Source organism: Anolis carolinensis, chromosome 3 (genome assembly GCF_035594765.1).
Source record: "Anolis carolinensis isolate JA03-04 chromosome 3, rAnoCar3.1.pri, whole genome shotgun sequence".
Lineage (NCBI taxonomy): Eukaryota > Metazoa > Chordata > Lepidosauria > Squamata > Dactyloidae > Anolis > Anolis carolinensis.
In genome coordinates, this window is record NC_085843.1 from 228309796 (window position 1) to 228329027 (window position 19232).

The 19232-nt window shown below is 37.7% G+C and overlaps 1 protein-coding gene across 1 annotated transcript in view; it reads right to left on the minus strand.

Annotated features, from left to right (window-relative positions):
• The window catches only part of sorcs3 (sortilin related VPS10 domain containing receptor 3), a 665522-nt gene that overhangs the window by 173693 nt on the left and 472597 nt on the right, over window positions 1-19232 (minus strand). The window contains exon 7 of the mRNA XM_062976280.1: window positions 17273-17391. Within this exon, the coding sequence (XP_062832350.1) occupies window positions 17273-17391 (119 nt within the window). The remainder of the gene's footprint in view (window positions 1-17272; window positions 17392-19232) is intronic.

Below are 19232 nucleotides of genomic sequence, written 5' to 3' on the forward strand. Positions count from 1 at the left end.
AGTCAGGCATGTGAGGCTGAAATCATTTTCTCTGGAGTTGGTAAGAGCACAGAAAGAAGTCCAATTGTAAGACTTATTCGCAGACACTTCACTTGATGCACAACTAAATCTTTTGCAGCACAGTGTTACAAAACATGACATTGCTTCCATTTCAAGGACTCGAAGAATGAAAGTAACTGGCACTTATTGGGCACACTCACTAGAATGCATTTAATACAGTTACAGTGCTGGGCTTCTTATCTTTAAGAATATCAGAAGAGTTTGGCAATCCAAAATTCTACTTAATCCAGCATTTTGACCCCTATGAAATAACTATTGGCAGATCATAAGGAAGATCCGTATGACAACACCATCCACTACTAAGGTAATAACTACAGGCAGTCCCCAAGTTACAAATATCTGACTTACAATTGAATGGGGTGAGACAACAGGAAGTGAGAGAAATCTACCCCTAGGAAGGGAAATTCACTCCTGATAGAGTTATCATGGGGAAAAGGAGTGTCCACTGAAGTTTTATCTCCAATCCTTGTTTCCAGAAGAAGACACATTTTTCAAAATCCAGTTATCACAGGGACAGAAAGTGAGGTGAAATCTTCTGAACATAGGTACAAACAGCAAAAGAAAAATCTGGGGGGCGGGGGGGGGGGGGTGTTAAACCTTCCCTATGCTATTCAAAGCTCTCTCATACACATGTATGGCTGGAGTTACACTAAAATGCACCTGTTTCGACTTACAAACAAATTCAACTTAAGAATATACCTACAGAACCTATCTTGTTCATAACTTGGAAATTGCCTATACTCATAATTTTGCATACATGATGAAAGACCCTATGGCCAATGATTTGGGTGAATATTTTTGATGTATTTATTTACAATATTTATCTGAAAAAACAGTGGATTTTGCATAAATTGTATTGGTACAAAATACACTGCTTCCTGGGGGAAATGTTTAAGTAAAAACAATCTTTTACATGTGAAAGGTTCTTTTTTTACAAACTTAGTCCCAAAATGTGAAAAAAGAAATATGCATGGAAATACAAGTGGGGAGAAAGCTTTTGAAATTATTTGGAAGAGTGAAATAAAGTAAGACTTATACTCTATCTTTGCTCTCTATTTCCCCAATGACAACTATATATGTGTCCACAGATGCACGTTCTTTCTCTTCTATATAAAAAACCTTTAGGTGGTGAAATTAATAAAACTTAGAATTTTACTCTTATATTGGTTCTAGATTCCAAATAAAAACCATCTCACATGATCATTATGAAAATCAACATTCACTTTAATCATGTCATACCTTAAAACCCATGCTAACCAAACTTTAGATGAAATCCTGCTAGCTGCAATAATCTATTTTCGTTCCAAACTCTCCAGTCTTTTAACCAAACTAGGCAGTATGCTGAAAAGCACCATTTCAACTTTGGTAATCCCAGTTGGCATCTTAGAATGTTTAAATCTAATTCTATGTTCCTTCACATGATATATATAATTTCAAAGATCTTTTTGCCATTGTTTAAAAGATGCATTATTAGTCAAAGCTGGAAGTGTTTAAAACAGAAACAATATATTTGATAAAACATTCAATTTTATTGCCAAGATTCTTCATAAGAGTGAGAGCTTAATTTACCCATTTTTTAAAAAAAACTCCTTCTTAATATTATTCCAAATTTTACATCGTTATTCTGAAATAATTTTGAATATGTTTATCAAATTAATACCAAAGTTTTTTTCCCTTTTCTCTCTATTAAACCCAGTATTTTCAGTTAACAATGTCCTGTATTCTTTTCTAATATTTTTAGCCAGTATCACCATTTTATCCTTGTTGATTTTAAAACCCACTAAATCTCCATAGTCTCTTAACACAATCAAGAGTTCAATAATTGCCAAGGGATTTTTCAATATAATCACCAAGTCTTCTGCAAAGGTCTTAATTTAAACATTTTCCCTCTAATATTCAATCCCTTAATTCCATCTTCTTTCCTTAGAACTGTTTTAAGAACCTCCAGAGCTAATATAAAAAGTAGAGGAAATAGAGGGCAACCTTTTCTTGATTCTATTTTATCATTTTCCCATTAATTACTATCTGTGCTTTTTGGACATGAAATATCGCTTTAATCCACATAATAAAATTCTTTCCCAAAATCTATCTTTTTCCAAAACTTGAAACAGGAAATACCAGTTCAAATGAATGAGACCTAGAACAATGGCATTTTCTTCTGTTATTATTTTCTGCACAGCAAAAGGAGTTATCAGTGATCATAGAATGACAAATTGGAATGACTGCCAATGGCTGTCCTGCTCAGCCTCATTTCTAGCAGGAAAACACAAAGCACTCCTGACAGATGGCTATCCGACCTCTGTTTGAACATCTCCAGAGAAGAAAACTCCCACCACATTCTGAGGCACCATATTCCACTGCTGAACAGCTCTTACCATCAGGAAGTTCTTCCTTGAATTCATTGCTCCATATCCTTGTCTCCAGAGCAGCAGAAATCAAACCCTCTTTTAAATGTAACATCCTTTCAAATATTTAAACATAGCTGCCACGTCCACTCTCAGTCTTCTTTTCTCCAAGCTATACGTCCCCAGCTCCCTAAGCCAGGGGTCCCCAAACTTTTTAAGCCGAGGGCCGGTCCACAATCCTTCAGACTGTTGAGGGGCCGATTATCATTTGGAGAAAAAAAATACAAACAAATTCCGATGCACACTGCACATGTCTTATTTGTAGTGCAAAAACAACAACAACAACAACAACAACAAGAACAATGAAAGAACAATACAATATTTTAAAATAAAAACAATATTAACCAACATACATTGATCAGGATTTCAATGGGAAATGTGGTCCTGCTTCTGGCCAATGAGATAGTCAAGTTAATTAGGATTGTTGTTGTTGTTGTTGTTGTTGTGTGCCTTCAAGTTATTTCAGACTTTGGGCGAGCCCAAGTCTAAAATTTATGTATTTATTATTTATTTATTTACTGCATTTATTTACTACATTTTTATCACACTCTTCTGACCCCAAAGGGACTCAGAGTGGCTTACAAATTATATGTGCATACAATATATTATATTATTAGCATAGCACAACATTAGCATTATATATTACTATATTGAACTATACCACTATACTGTAATATTATTAGTAATATTATATGTAATATAGAACATATAATTAATATTATTATATGGTATTATTATTAGTGTTATATTGTATTACATTACAATATTATTATCAATATTATATGTATATACAATATATTATATTATAAAACTGAGGGCGGGGGCCAGGTAAATGACCTCAGAGGGCCGCATCCGGCCCCCGGGCCTTAGTTTGGGGACCCCTGCCCTAAGCTGTTCCTCATAGGAGTGGCTTCCAAATTTTTGATCATTTCTCTGGATACATTCTAGCTTGTCAAATACATTATTCCAAATCCGACAGGGAGCTCTGGTGTGGACTGGTCCATGAGGTCACAAAGAGTTGGAAACGACTAAACGACTGAGCAGCAGCAGCAATAGAAACCACACGAGGGGTTTTTTTCTGTGCAGAAAATATTATTTCTATGCTGAAAATGCAATTTTCTTTGCAAAACAACTATGTGAGAATGTTGTGCAAAATAAGTCATGAGCTGCAATTATTCCTGTCAGTCCAGGATTTATCAGGGTCTTTTAATACTCAAAAATGTTTTTCATCATTTCTTGAATAATTAAAAATACTGGTTTCACCCATAGTCAAGAGTTTTAAGGAAACTATACTAATTAGAGAATAGTGTGACAGAAATATAGCATTAATCTCTGATAAACAGGGTTGGGATGGGTGTGGTGGGGATGCAATACGTTAAGGGGAACTTTCTTTAACTGTCCAAATGATTTTGGAAGTTATGGGGGAAAGTCCCGCTCCTCCTGTTTCAAGAGATGGTGATCTCTACTGTTCTCAGAAACCATTACATCCCCTCCCATTTAGGAACAGTAGCTGCCATATGCAGATGTTTTCCTTTATAATAATATGATGAGATAGACAACCACTCAGGACTGGGATCCTGCAGTGTGTCCCATAAAATCCTTGGGTTCTGGCCCCATTTCCAATTCTCACACACATGATAAAACATTAAAGTTCAAACATTTTTTATCTTTACAGGATTTTTTCCCAAACTACGAAATCAGATTGGAATAACACACAATATGAGAAAAGTTAGTTGACACTGAGGGATACATAAAACAGGAATCAAGATGACTGTCCACAGATTCTCTATCCATGGAGTCAGCCATCAATGCTTTGAATATATTGTCTTTAAAAAATAAAACAAACAATTTTTTTGTCATTTTATATAACAGGCAAAATTTTATTATGCCACTGTATGGAACTTGAGCATCCATGGATTCTGATATCCACAGAGATTCTGATACCAAACCCCAATTGATACCAATTGGATACCAAGGCCCAACTGTATTACACCATAGCTTCAGAATATTAAAGTGGAATGTCTTCATTTTATAGCTGACTTCTATTTTTAATTTACATTTCTCAGTGCTACTTACATTATAGAGCAAAACTTTCATCACTGGAAGAGTGCAAGTATTATCAAAAAGATAAAGAAATAGATTATCTCAGCTATTTACTCAATTGGCAGCAGTTCCTCTGAGAGAATGAAAGGAAACCTTCAGCTGCTAAGACCAAAGTGATGCTTACCTCAACAGGGATGTGGCCTTTCCATGATTTACACCTAGAGTAATAAAACTTGTACGCAGTTATCAAACCTTCATTACCATTTGTGAAATTCTCTAGTCAGAAATGAAGTTCAGGAGTCCTTTTCATTTATTTTGATGAACTTTTCCTATAAGCAAACTTGCGTACATTGAATCCCAGAGATTATTACTGCTCCCTCCTTCCCGACATCACCTTTTATTTCATATTTGATTAATGTCATCCAATTATTTCTACTGCACTCATCCATCATGCTTAGAATTAGCTGGATTTGTCTTTTTCTCTTCCTCCTTTGCTTAATGATAGGTTTGTTAATCTGTGAAGCATTTTGGCTTTCCATTTTATGAGTCTAATTGGGAAGTTGGCCAATGGACATTATTCCTTCGGACAAATACGTTTGTCATGAAACACATCTGTCTTTCCTGATCTCTAGCCTGACTTCCATCTCCAAGATTTGGCTTCACCTCCTTCCATTATTTCATATTTAAAATTTACTTGTCAAGGTCTTTTGAAACTGTGCCTTTGCTAATAAATGCATGCATCTCTATATCAAAATAATCTAGCACAATCTCTATTTTTCATTTTTCAAAAAGTATGCTCTTTGGACAGGACACAAGGAAACTCAACTGGCCATTAACTAAGAATCTAGCATATGAACACCTAAGGAGCCATCTATATAGGCCAAATGAATTGGCTTGGCTCATAATGCACAATATCAATGGGGAAAAAAGCTGCAGAATGGGCCAATGTAAACAGTTGTGTCACTTCCTATTTTGGGCCACCATCATTCCACTTTACCAGGATTCAGGCAGCCCAGGGACTGGGTTTAGTACTTGTCTTTCCCCTGTCAATCTGGCCTTAATGGCAACCTCCAGACATCAAACTGGCCAAATTCACAAAGCAATCAAGGCTGGGCTATGGGGATGCCATCCAACCCCCAGGGTGATTCAGTGCCACACAGCATGGACACTCACCAGTCCTCAAGCCTGATTTGGTGGTTGACTGTGCAGATTTCAGAGATCCTGATCTGGAGGAACCCACATTGATTCAACATAGCCATTAGGAACATGGCCAATTTAAAACATTTCTACTATGAGCCAAAGCAGATTAAATGGATCTAAGAGAAAATTTCTATTTTGTATTACCCTGATTCTCATTAGAGTTGACTGTATAGATTTTTATTGACCGACTGAAGAGATTTTAGGCTGAGATAGGGGAAAATCTTGTTTAAGACAATGGAAAGTCACTGCCGATCAACATTTGACTGTAGTAGACTAGATAAATTACTGAAAATATTTCATTCCCCATACGACTTTCCAGCTCCAGAGGTTTCTGGATGAGATAGATTATCTAGATCAATTTCAATCTGGCTTTAGGACTGGTTATGGAACAAAGAGCTTTGGTTGCCACTCCATTTAAGATAGGCTCTAATAGTAGACCATAACCAACAATTGCAGTTCACAAACTTTAAAAACATGTTGTCAGGATTGGAACCATCAAGCACAGATCCTCAACCCTAATGGGACACCACAGCTAATCTGTGAGGTCTGTCAGCTCTAGAAGTGTTCCTTCAGATCTTTGCTGCCTGTTTCTTGCTTTCTTTGAAAGGAACAGCAGTAATCCAGGTTTGGTCCCCTTCTCTCTTAGGTGACAATGATTGAGTAGGATACAGAAGAACAGCTAATCATAAAAAAATAGCAAAAAGGGAGAAGCCCAAAACCTTGAGTTGTACTACTTTTGGAGCAATGGTTTGCAGCAGGTTCACATTCCCAGGATAGAACTGAAAAGGGAATGGGAGAATATTTATGTATACCCGCCCAAGTTGTTGGAGGAGCTCTCCACCAACAGGAACAATTAACTCTGGGAGAATGTTACAGTAGGTCTTTACTGCAGCACTTCCATTATAAAATACATTCTACTCAGAGTCCTGATGTGGTAACAACAGTATTATTATGGCACCAAGTGAAAACAAAATGGCCAGATGATTTCATCAAATCCAAATATGTGCATGGTTTTAAATTGCCATAAGATGTTTTAACCTATTTCCTTTAAATCTTTCAGACTGATTAACAAGCCCATAGTTTATTTAAATTATTCTTACTATTTTCCATTATTGAGATCCCTTAATATAGAACAGAATAAAAATTCAATTAGCCCTCCATATCCATGGGTTCTTCATCAATTGATTCAACCAGCCATGCCTCAAAAAATTCAGAAAAACAAAATCCAAAAAGCAAACCTTGATTTTGCCATGCACCAAGCACTACTCTTTTGTAGCCTCCTGCCAGTTCACAAATCTTCAGGCCCTCTCCAGCACCCATTGGGGTTTTTTTTACCATTTTGTGTAAGGGATGTACCTTTACTATTGTATATAATGGGGTTTGAGCCGCCATGGATGTTGGTGTCCACAGTACAAAACCTTAGCTGATACTGAGAGCCCATGTATAGTTCTTTTCTGCTATGATGTGCTGGAATAAAGGTATAAAGAGGGCATGACCAAATTGGCACACTACTGGTAGTGTCAGTAGGTCAATACTAAAATAACAAGGTATAAGGAGCTTGGAAGAGAGAGAGAAACATTTCCACTTCATTTCACTTTTATAGCACCTCAACCATAACTTCTGTATTTGGTTCTACAGTTCTACATTTTCTATAACTTTCAAGATAAATAATAATAATAATGTAAAGACACAGTATAATCTTCTTATTGCTTGGACTCGATCTTCATGGTTTCACTTACCCATTATCCAAAAATATTTTCCCCAACTGTGTTTGTGGGTCTCCCTAAGTTCTCCAATGCTATTCTATGGTATGTTTCTAGGACAAGTATAATCAAAATATAGAATTAACTATTACTCATGGTTTCAGGAATCCATGGAGGAGTCTTGAAACTTATACCCTGTGGATATGAGGGTTTTACTATATTTTAATATTACAACATATATTCTGCCACAATACCTTCATTTAATTATATTTTTGTTCACAATATGAATCACAGGTGCATTTCCTTTGGGGCAAGAATTGTGTTATAATATTTATAATATCCACACATCAGTTCAAGAGGTGTGCGTTAGATCAGTTTGTATCAGAATTTTCAAAGAACAAATTCCTCAAGCATCCCTGCCTAGAAGGAGGTTAGAAAGAAATCCAGGGGTTAAGTAAAATTTCTATAAATCACATCAAATTTTAATCAGGATTGAACAACCAAACCACGGTAAAACAAAAACAAAAACACAGCAGTCTGAAAAAAAAAAACAAACTTTGTTATCACTGATTATAAATCAGTTTTTTATTTTTATTTTAAAAATCCAGCAAGCAATTGGCATTTTTTTAAAACTGAAACAATGATTTCTTTAAAATCTACCCAGTTGTTGCACCGAGGTCTTTAAATTTTTGTTATTTTTGTTGTGAGACTGGATAAAGCAAAATGACACATATAGCTGTGCAAAACTTCTAAAACCACAATGATTTGTGAGATTTGATTTTTCTGAAAGTATGCCACCCAACATAGATCTGTTTCCTTTTCAGATGCTTGTTATCCCTCTTCCCTGCCACCCTGCTGCCATGGCAAGAACTGCCAAACTGGTTGTACACAACCACATATAGACTTTGGAAATGAAGCATCCTCAAACAACATCTTTTTCTCTTCACATGAGGTTTTTTTTGATGCACACAGCTGCTTATATTTAATCATCTTTATAGGGAACCAGGAGAAAAACAGTTAAGGCTGTTTAGGTGAGTCTTATATCCTCTTGTGCAGATGTTTTTCATACATCAGACAAAACAGGACACGAGGCAAGAGAGAAAAAAGTGACAGATTAAAAGGATTGACGGAATAAAAAAGCCCCTGGAAACAAAATAAGGAGAGTAATGTTAATCAGTTCTTGCCAGCAGATGTTTTGCTACAAGTTCCAAATCCAATAATAGTGTTGATGAAAGAATGACAGAAATTTGAGAGTGCAAACACAGGCAAGAAAACATTTGATTGATTATTGTTCATATATCTTTTAGTAGTGTTATTCTTTTTAAAAAAAACAAAACCTTTGGGTTGTATGGTTTCACTTTCTAGCCTTCTTGGGTTTTCTTTTGGCAGTAGAGCATTTTTTCCTCCCTGCCTTTTTTTTTAAGTATTAAAAAAGTCAACAGTGTTAGTTGCCATTCAACAATAAAACAGCTGCTATCATGTTCCTCCCAGAAATGTTTTCATCCTATTAGTTTTATAATAAGCTTTTAATGATTGGTTCAATAGAAGCCACAAGGTGCTGACCCCTGCAGTCTTGCCAAAAGCTTTCTTGTCACCATTGATCAGAAAGATAAAAATCAATCGGAGCTAAAGAGGGAGAAGTTAAAAATAAATTGTGCAGATCAATTTTTGTTAAAACCAAATAGATCCCAGTTAAGAGGCGGAGGGGAAATATGTTTATATTTCATCCCTTCCATGAATAAATTTATTATAGCTAAACATCATGGCCCTGATCAAAACATTTTAACCACCTTTAATACAGGTGGATGGCTTCACGGAAGAAGAACAGTTACATTTCCTTTCTAAATATTTGTGAATGTGATTCAATATGTGCATCAGAACTATGGAGAATTGGATATAAATGACAACACATCTTAAATGTTTCAAAAGATTTGTGACCTTTCCCCTCTTATTTCTAGCTTTTTAAAAAAGAAATAAAAATGAGAAAAATGGAATGTGATACATTTCTGACCCCTTACCTCCACATTGTCTATAGAGATGGCTGCAGAGGGGGGCAACCAATCATGTAATTTGATCTAATGCACATGGTAAGGACATGGCAAGGAGCCTCTAGATCAGTGGTTCTGAACCTGGGGTCCCCAGATGTTTTTGGCCTTCAACTCCAAGAAATCCCAACAGCTGGTAAACTGGCTGGGATTTCTGGGAGTTGTAGGTCAAAAACATCTGGGGACCCCAGGTTCAGAACCACTTCCCTAGATGTTTAACAGTACAGATATAAATCTAACAGGGATTCACAATGCCATGAAGACAGGGTTGGATCATCTTCTTTCTCATCCCTCTGACCTCTAAAGGAAGGAAGAACTTTTTGGGGATTGTGGTGTTCATCTATTTGTTGTGGGTCATGGTATTCTCACAGAATGTTCAGCAGGGCTTGAGATCTACCTGGAGTGGGCTTGTGAGAGAAGGGAGTTACACAGAAACTTTCTCTTTTCTGTGGTAGATAGGTGTGGTTGTCAATGGACAACCACAGGAGCCTTGTGGTGAAAGGTGGGGTCTGGGAGTGAAGCTGGAAAAGAGGAAAAGCATTTGACGATGGATTTGACTTCCTTTCAGAGTGTGAAGGGAAGTCGAGCTGTGCAGACTTCCAGTGATGAGTAGGCTAGCCAGGGCAAGCTAAATTTATCTGTTTCTCTCTGGGATTTCGGTTGCACATTCTAGACATGCTGAAGAGACAACAGACATATGCTTGTTTCAGCATACACTGCACTATACACCCCTGCTGCAGATTAAATATAAATAGCTCATAAAATGGCACTGAGTTTAGCCACACATTTGTGTCTGTCTCTTTCTTCTGAGTGGGTGGGTAAACTCTTGTGAGAAGAGACGAGCAAAGAGCTACTTTTCAAGAGATGACCAATGCCAAGATGCATTGAAAAATGTTTCAAGCTCTGCTTTGGGAAACATTTTAAAAGAAGAAATATTACACCACGATGAATTGTTTTTGATATTACCCATCACTATACATTGTTATTCATTATCAATAAGTAATAGCAGTCCATGACAGTTGACATTTACAATTTGTTGGCAGTAAAATTAGCAAGCTGTTATTAAATGATCAAATACTAGGAATACAATATGTTCTGTGTGAGAAGAATGCACCATCTCAGTGGGTGCAGATTCCAGATACACACTACCTGACTTCACTGAAGCCTCAAATTATTCAGAAAGAGAATCCAATTTTCTATTTCACCTCTGCAAAGGATGAAGCAAAGGTCCAGATAAAAGATATATAACTGCTATTGTTGAAAGAAATCTAATTTATCCTTTATAAAAATTGCTGGACTACTCCAGGAACACTAGAGTCACCTTTAAAAATCAGGAGGCATCAGTGTCACTGCTTGAGGAACAATTATGGTAACATTGCCTGGTCTCTAAAATTAGCAAGAAGTACAGTACCCAACTGTATAATCTCTTTCATCAAGCTCAAATTGCTATAGCCACACCCTTCACCAGATGAAATCAAAAGGTCTCCTTCTAGCATTATCCAAATTCCCTCTTAGTATCATCAGTAAGAGGAGCAGGCATTAAGATTACAATCTGCTAATATTGATGCAGCTGGAGCCCTTCATTATCAGTATAGACTGATTTAAGGAAGCTGCTGATGAGAAGAGGATGCCCTTGGCTGTCACTCTATTTGGCAAAATGAGATCAGATGAGAAAGGCTTCCCAATATTTGAGTAGGCACAAAATTGGATAACAAATGAAAGTGAAACACAAGAGAAACCAAGATGCGAGGAGAAAATGCAAGAGAGATAAAGAGAGAGACACTATGTAAACAACCAACAAATCAGAGACTTCACTCCACGGCCCTTATTTGCATTTCTTCTTGTGTACTTCAGAAGTCAGAGCAAACATCTTGTATAAGGCAAAGACAAAGAACATATTCGTGGCCCATGTCCCTGGATAATATATTGCCTCCTCATTACATCTCTCTTTGGTTAATGGTGCAATGATCTCCCAATTTAAAGTAAAAATGGAATACTGTACATCTGGTTGCAAAGGCCAAACCCAGCTCAAATTGAGAATAGGGGCAGGTATTACTAACTAACACAGATTCATATTGCTCTAGGGTAAAAACTAGTTATAACATTTAAGTCATCTAGGGACATTAAAGGATCAATTGGGGAAAGTTGTCAAGAGCATACCAAAAGCTAGTGTGGTATACTATGCTGGACTGGGACTTGGGAGATTCATGACTCGTGTACACCTAGCAGTATAGCCTGGTGTCAACATGCTTCAGTGCAGTTTTATATCAATTATGTTCATGTCAAAGCCAGGTCCATTGTTCAGATGGTCTGGGAACACATCATTTTTTATGGAGCAGCCCACATTTCACCTCCTCCATGTTGCTGCTGCCACCACTCTTAGCTGACATTGCCTCTGTTGATCAGAATGGGACAGCGATGTGAACAGGAAGAAGGAAGGAGTGATCTCTCTTCCTTCCGGGAACTTCTCCTGATATCAGAACAGTCAAATAGACACTTTTAATAATGTCAGATGGAGCTCCTTGGCCAACTAGGAATTGTGGCAGTGCCATAGGCAAAATCCATTTTCTTGCACTTATGAGTGCAGTGAAACTGTGCTGATGTCCAATCTGTACAATGGATTAGTCCAAATATAAAATTTCCAGCAAGCTTTGAAGTAAGTAAGGTAATGGAAGTTATAGTTATAGTATGCTGGTCAGACAAGTTAAGAATTGCTCAGGTCCCTTGCCTACAACCCCCCAAGAGCTTTCCTCTGTTGCCTTCTATGCCATTAGCTCATTAACTGCTTATAGCTCCTTTGAGACTTTACAGTGAACCTTTGGGAGCTTTTGCCTAGCTCTTTTTTGAACTATAATTAGTGTGCAGGTCTTTGAAGAAAAATAAATGAATTTTTGAGAGGCCTTTGAATATACAGAAGCAAAAAAATCTCATTTTACATTCTAAGTCATGAAAAATTCTTCTGGAAAAAAACTGATTCAAAATATATCCCATTAGCAAGAACCATCACTATTCATCGATGTGGACATTATAAACTTGGGGGAAGCATATTCTAACTGAAATAACTCCAAATATTGACAATGTCACTACCTCCAACTGAGGTTTTAATTTTCTGTACAATATCCTGGGACTAAACCTTACTGAACACTATGTGACTTACCTCTAATTAAACATGCATAGGATTTCAATGTAATTATGCCAACGCCTCTGGTTTTTTTTTTAAAAAAAACAAACAAACACTAGGGCCTTTCTGAAGAAGAACATGCTACCTTTTGCTGTATTTAAAAGGTCCATGAGTGGTCATTTACCTTAACACTCCCATGTTTTCAACTTCTCCCCTCCATAAGAACATATGAAGACACCTTATCTGGAGAAAAAAATATTTGTCAATCTAGAACACTGCTGTCAATTCTGACTGTTGATCTTCTGTCTGGATTCTTAACTTGCTCTACTGGCATATCCCTAATATTCCCTGGTGGTCTTTAAATTTTATAAATATTCAATCTTATTTAGCTTCCAAAATCAAATAATATTAGGTGTTTTCTGGGTGGTTTGGAGTTGTTTAGAAAATATTCTGAAACTGCAATAGGTACTTGTAAAACCCCATGCACCCATCAATTTAACTTGACACACTCCTAGAATTTTGACTGTTACTTAGACTGGATATTTGGAAATTCTTGACCCAAAAAAGTGTAGCAGACACTTGAAATACTACTTGAACTACTGCACCCCCACCCCACACACACACAAACAAACATATTGGGATTTCCAAGCAGAAAAAATCACTTGCACAAAAATACTGCTTTATGCAAAAACTGCAAAACCCAACAATTGTGTGCAAAAATATAGAATCATAGAATCATAGAATAGTAGAGTTGGAAGAGACCTCATGGGCCATCCAGTCCAACCCCCTGCTAAGAAGCAGGAAATTGCACTCAAGGCACCCCCGACATATGGCCATCCAGCCTCTGCTCAAAAGCCTCCAAAGAAGGAGCCTCCACCACAGTCCGGGGGAGAGAGTTCCACTGCCGAACAGCCCTCACAGTGAGGAAGTTCTTCCTGATGTTCAGGCGGAATCTCCTTTCCTGTAGTTTGAAGCCATTGTTCCACATCCTAGTTTCCAGGGCAGCAGAAAACAAGCTTGCTCCCTCCTCCCTATGACTTCACGTATATGTACATGGCTATCATGTCTCCTCTCAGCCTTCTCTTCTGCAGGCTAAACATGCCTAGTTCTTTAAGCCACTCCTCATAGGGCTTGTTTTCCAGACCCTTGATCATTTTAGTTGCCCTCCTCTGGACGCTTTCCAGCTTGTCAACATCTCCCTTCAATTGCGTTGCCCAGAATTGGACACAGTATTCCTGGTCTGACCAAGGCAGAATAGAGGGGTAGCATGACTTCCCTGGATCTAGATGCTATACCCCTATTTATGCAGGCCAGAATCCTGTTGGCTTTTTTAGCAGCCGCATGACATTGTTGGCTCATGTTTAACTTGTTGTCGATGAGGAGTCCAAGATCTTTTTCACATGTACTGCTGTCTAGCCGGGCGTCCCCCATTCTGTATCTTTGCATTCCATTTTTTCTGCCGAAGTGAAGTATCTTGCATTTGTCCCTGTTGAACTTCATTTTGTTAGTTTCAGCCCATTTCTCTAGTTTGTCAAGATCGTTTTGAATTCTGCTCCTATCTTCTGGAGTGTTAGCTATCCCTCCCATTTTGGTGTCATCTGCAAACTTGATGATTGTGCCTTCTAACCCTTCGTCTAAGTCGTTAATAAAGATATTGAACAGAACCGGGCCCAGGACGGAACCCTGCGGCACTCCACTCGTCACTTCTTTCCAAGATGAAGACGACACACTTATGAGAATGTCAAGATGGAGTAGACTGCTTTGTTTCAGGGAGCTGAAGTAGTCAACATATCGTGAATTATCCATGTATACAAGCATGTTCTTATGACAATATTTGAGTTTTTACTTTAGACTGCACCTTGTATATAGATAAAAAGACACAATGATTTGTGATTTGTGGTACTCCAGACCAATTTTACAATGTTGGTCTATGGACTATAGTGTCATTCCACAAGCTATTGGCTATTGTGGCAAGTTTCGGGGTGGGGAGCAATGTTTGTAGGCAATGAGCACAAACATGCTACTGGCCCCTGCTATGTTAGGGATAATTCCCCTACAATTCAGCAGTGTGGACAGCTATGAGGACAAAAAATATAGATGCAGAAGATTTTTTCCCTGTTGGAAAGTTTGCTCCAGTGAGCTTCTCTATCGCAGATGATTCCATCTGCTATAGCTTTTGAGAGCTCCATGTACTCTTAAAGCTTCATTTTCTTTTTTCAGACATTCAAAATAGGAACTATGAAAAATTGACATTTCCCTTTAATTTGAAATGAATAGCAGAGGAAAATACATCAGGCACCTCATTTGCTGTGTTGATTTTTAAAAACCCAGATAAATTAGCAACAATTAATTCCAGTCCCAAGTGTTCTGTTTCCAGTAGATGCCAACTGAAGGCAGATGACTGATCACCCTACAAGGAACATTTCATCAGTAGTGTAAACAGACTGACATTCTTTGGTTGGTTTCAGATTGAAATACCTAGAAGCTCTTTTTAAACATGCATGAGCCCCATAGCTGAAAGGGGGAAGCCCTGTTTTTAATTCGACCAACTAATATCATTCACTTGTAACATAGGTTTGGCATTTTCTAAGAAATGTAATGTGTAAATCAGGGCATGGATGTAGATAAAATAACAACAGAAGTAATGGGGAGACAACAATTATGGTGCATATGCATCTGTCCCGTTATGAAACATATCAGTTCCAGGGTGGTTACAATTTCTATACTCAACATAGAAAGTATGTCTGTTATTCCAAAAGTAGAGTGCTCATACTTTCTCACTCACATGCATGCTGTAACATCAGCAGCTTTCAAGACGGAAAATCAAATTCTTCTGTAGAAACAATATCTACTTCAAATAAGAGAAGTGACTCCCTCCCAGCTATACTTCACCTGCTGTCACAGCATTCTCAGTTTTCAAGCAACAGATCCGCTTTGCTTTCACATCTAACTCTTTAACTCATTACTTCCACCACATGCTATTTCTCCAGCTCCTTGGTTTTTTATTGTTCTGTCCTACTTCTTTCTACTCCATTGACTCTCAGTCAGGTTCCCATCTACCCTGCACTCTTGATGCTCGTGCATACATATACAAGCAAACAGATTCACCTCCTTTACAAAATGTGGTAATTTGTAGTACAATTTATTTTCTTAATCTTTTCTGAGATAGGATAACAGATGCACACAAAAATGATGACAAAAAGTTATTAGTTATATAGAAATAATCAAAAATTGTAGCAACGAAGGAATGAATATAAAAAGGGATCAAGCCCTATATTCTTAATTGAATAAAGGCACACAACAAGCTGCATTTCTAAAGTGCCAGTCAAATTAATAACTCCATTTCCTTAGATTGTTCTCTCTAGAAGTTTAAAAAAGCTCAAAATAGATAACGAATGTAATCAATATACAATGCTTATATTAATATTTACTGGAAGTTTATAGTACCTGTAGTACTAAAACCCTTTCCCCCAAAGACTAAATTGTGGTGAGGACAGGTGTATATGTGGACTAAAAGTCCTCAATGATGTCCATCCCCAAGACCAATACAAATAATGAAGTCATTCAGATATTGCAATGCACTATGACCCACATATCCATGGGGGATGCATTCTCAGAGTATGCATTTGCCATTTTATGCAAGGGACACCATTTTACTACACCATTGTAGACAATGTGACTTGAATATTCACAGATTTAGAATTTGCACAGAGGGACCTGGAATCAAACTCTAGTGCAGTGTTTCTCAAATTCTGCTCCTCGAGATGTTTTCGACTTCAGCTCCCACAATTCCTAACAGTTGATAAAGTGGCTGCGATTTCTGGGAGATGAAGTCCAAAACACCTGGAGAAGCAGAGTCTGAGAAACACTGCTCTACTGGAAACCTAAGGCTTATATACTACTAATATATTACATGTCTATTGCAAAAATATATACAGTTAGCCCTTCATATTTGCAGATTTGTGTATTTGATTATTCACTGATTTGATTAAAATATTCTCTCTAGGAATCTCTAAATCCTCCACTGTGACTTTATGGTCATATTCACACTGGAGGACCTAAACATTCTAGAGAAAACACCTGTCTAAGAGTTACCAGACCCTTCAGTTTGCTTCTATGATCAGCTTCTAATGGAGCCTGACCATAAAGTCATATGGGAAAACCTAAACATTCATAGAGGGGTGTTCCCTCAGGCCAAGGTTTTTCACTTTTGTGCATGTTCTGTGTCCCTTAACTGCAGTGAATGTGAAGGGCTGGCTGTGCTAAAAATATACTACCAAAACAGTAATCTATTTTGTTGCTAAAGCCTCAATATCAATTAATATACCAAAATATCAGTACACAAGAGTAAACAATGTTTAGTAGCCTTGGGGCTACATTTGCCCTCTCCCAAGGATCAGAGGGCTTCCTATCCCCTCCCTCATGGGATTGATATATTTTAGATACACATTTCAAGGCTATTGTGATTATCACGGGTGAAATATGTTTGGTATTGTTTTGTCAGAGATATGAATAGACCAAATTTTGAACTTTAAATAGATTGACAATAATTTTAAATTGTTTCATACTAGTAAACTTCTGTCTCATCTGCAAACAGCTCTCTGATTTATGTATTGCTTTCAGATTGGTGCAAATATGATGCAAATATGCCAAGCGAGGACTACATGTCACTATTAAACATTGCTATCAACATACCTGAATGAAAATATATTCATCCTGGACGACAAGTGAGCTAACATCAATATAGTGCAAAAAAGGTCCATTTCTGGTTGTTTCTGAACATTCTTGAATCCTACAGGTTATATAATGGGCACCTATAAATGTGAACAGAAACAGTATATGAAAAATATTAGCAAATAGGGTTTTTTTGTAAGTTAAGGAAAACAATTTGTCAGAACAGGGATGGTGCCTCATCTTTTGTACTGTCCAACTGTGAGTCCAGAAACCTGTGTTCACAGCTAGAAATGCTGCCTGCTGACTTGCAAGCACTGCTCAGGGAAACGAAGGACCTTTCACACCACACAATTATAGTACTGCAATTCTACTTTAACAGTTCCATGGTATAATAGATATTTTAGTTTGATGAGGCACTAGAGTTCTCTGAGTTAAACACTCCCTAAACTGAAAAAACAACATTCATATGATGCCACCAGGCAGTTGAAAGTGAAAGCATGGTGCTATCACTTTAGAGTGTGAAACCCCTTTGGGTTTAATCCCCCTGGATTCCCTCCCCCTTTCTTCTCCTAGATTTTTATCAGCTATGTACCTCATTTCATGTCCCTTATTGCCTACTTCTTGCAACTTCTGTTCATGGTGTTTGTCAACACAGTTCCAGATTTAACTTATTAAGCCTATCCCATGTCAGACATTTAGATTTCATTCCCAGCCAACATGGATGTTGATCCTGCCTGCATATACCAAAGAATCAGAAAACACAATGATTTTGGGTGTTAAAAAGGCCACAACTTTATTTGGTTACAGCTCCCCAGGGTTGGCACCCTCCATGCTTATAGATCTATCCCATCCAGCCTGGTCTTCCATTGCTACCTGAAAAAAACTGCTGTGCTGCCCCACCCTGATCTGTCTCAAGCCCTGAAGTTTCAGGTATGGTATATCTCTTCCCCAACATCTGATCTGGACCAGTCTGAACCACATTCCAGGCCAGGGTTTTGAAACCCTATACTTGCCAGTATCTGTTTGTACTGGCTCCATTTCCCAGATCCATGTCAACTGTCGGTGACCAAACTTGTGACTGACTAGACATGAAACTGTAAGGAAGGGAGAGTGAAAGACCATGGAGAAGATAAGCTGGCTCCACCCCCTGGACAGCTATCTATATTTTTCCTGGCCTATCAAGCGGCCCAATGGACGACCAGCAAGTACCAAACTTTTTCAAATCCACAAACATTACTGTTAAGCTGCAGGAGGACACTTTGGATCAAAACAGTTCACATGATAACTGTTTCCAAACGACACTTCATTGGAAGCAGCATCACTTGCAATATATTTTCCAATTAATGATACAAGCATGGCTTAGGACTCTAAAGCTTCAAGGGCGCAGGAACCCTTGCCTACATGGCTAATAAACATTAGAATTCTTATCCAGCAGAAATCTAAATGCCTTAGCTCCAAATTGAGGTAATTTCTATAGTTTTACCTAAGAAACTATAGACAGAGAGTTCCTTGATTTTTCACAAATCTTCAAGCCCAGGGGAGATTCCTTACAGCAGGAATGAGAATCATGCAGCCCATCAGTTGTCTGAATCCAAGTCATGGCAATCAGTCAGCACTGCCAATTGTGACAAAATATGGGAGTTATCTAGACATTCTTGGGATAAGCCCTCAATGAGCTCTCTTGGCAAAGCAACCAAAGAATCATGGAATCACAGAGCTGGCCTGGGCATTGTGTGACTCATAGACTTAATGTGGCCTGTGGTATGGTTCCAGTTTAGCCATTTGGTCTCATCACGGACCTCTCTAGACCCCTGTAACTAACCATTACCTTCAACAATTTATAGAATGATAAGTCCAGCAACAACATAAACATTCAGGATAAAAGCCTTAGAATGTAAACTAAAGTGATTGGACTAGATATAATACTGGTTTAATTAGATATATTCTTTATAACAACATCAAATGATAGCAAACTCCTAAT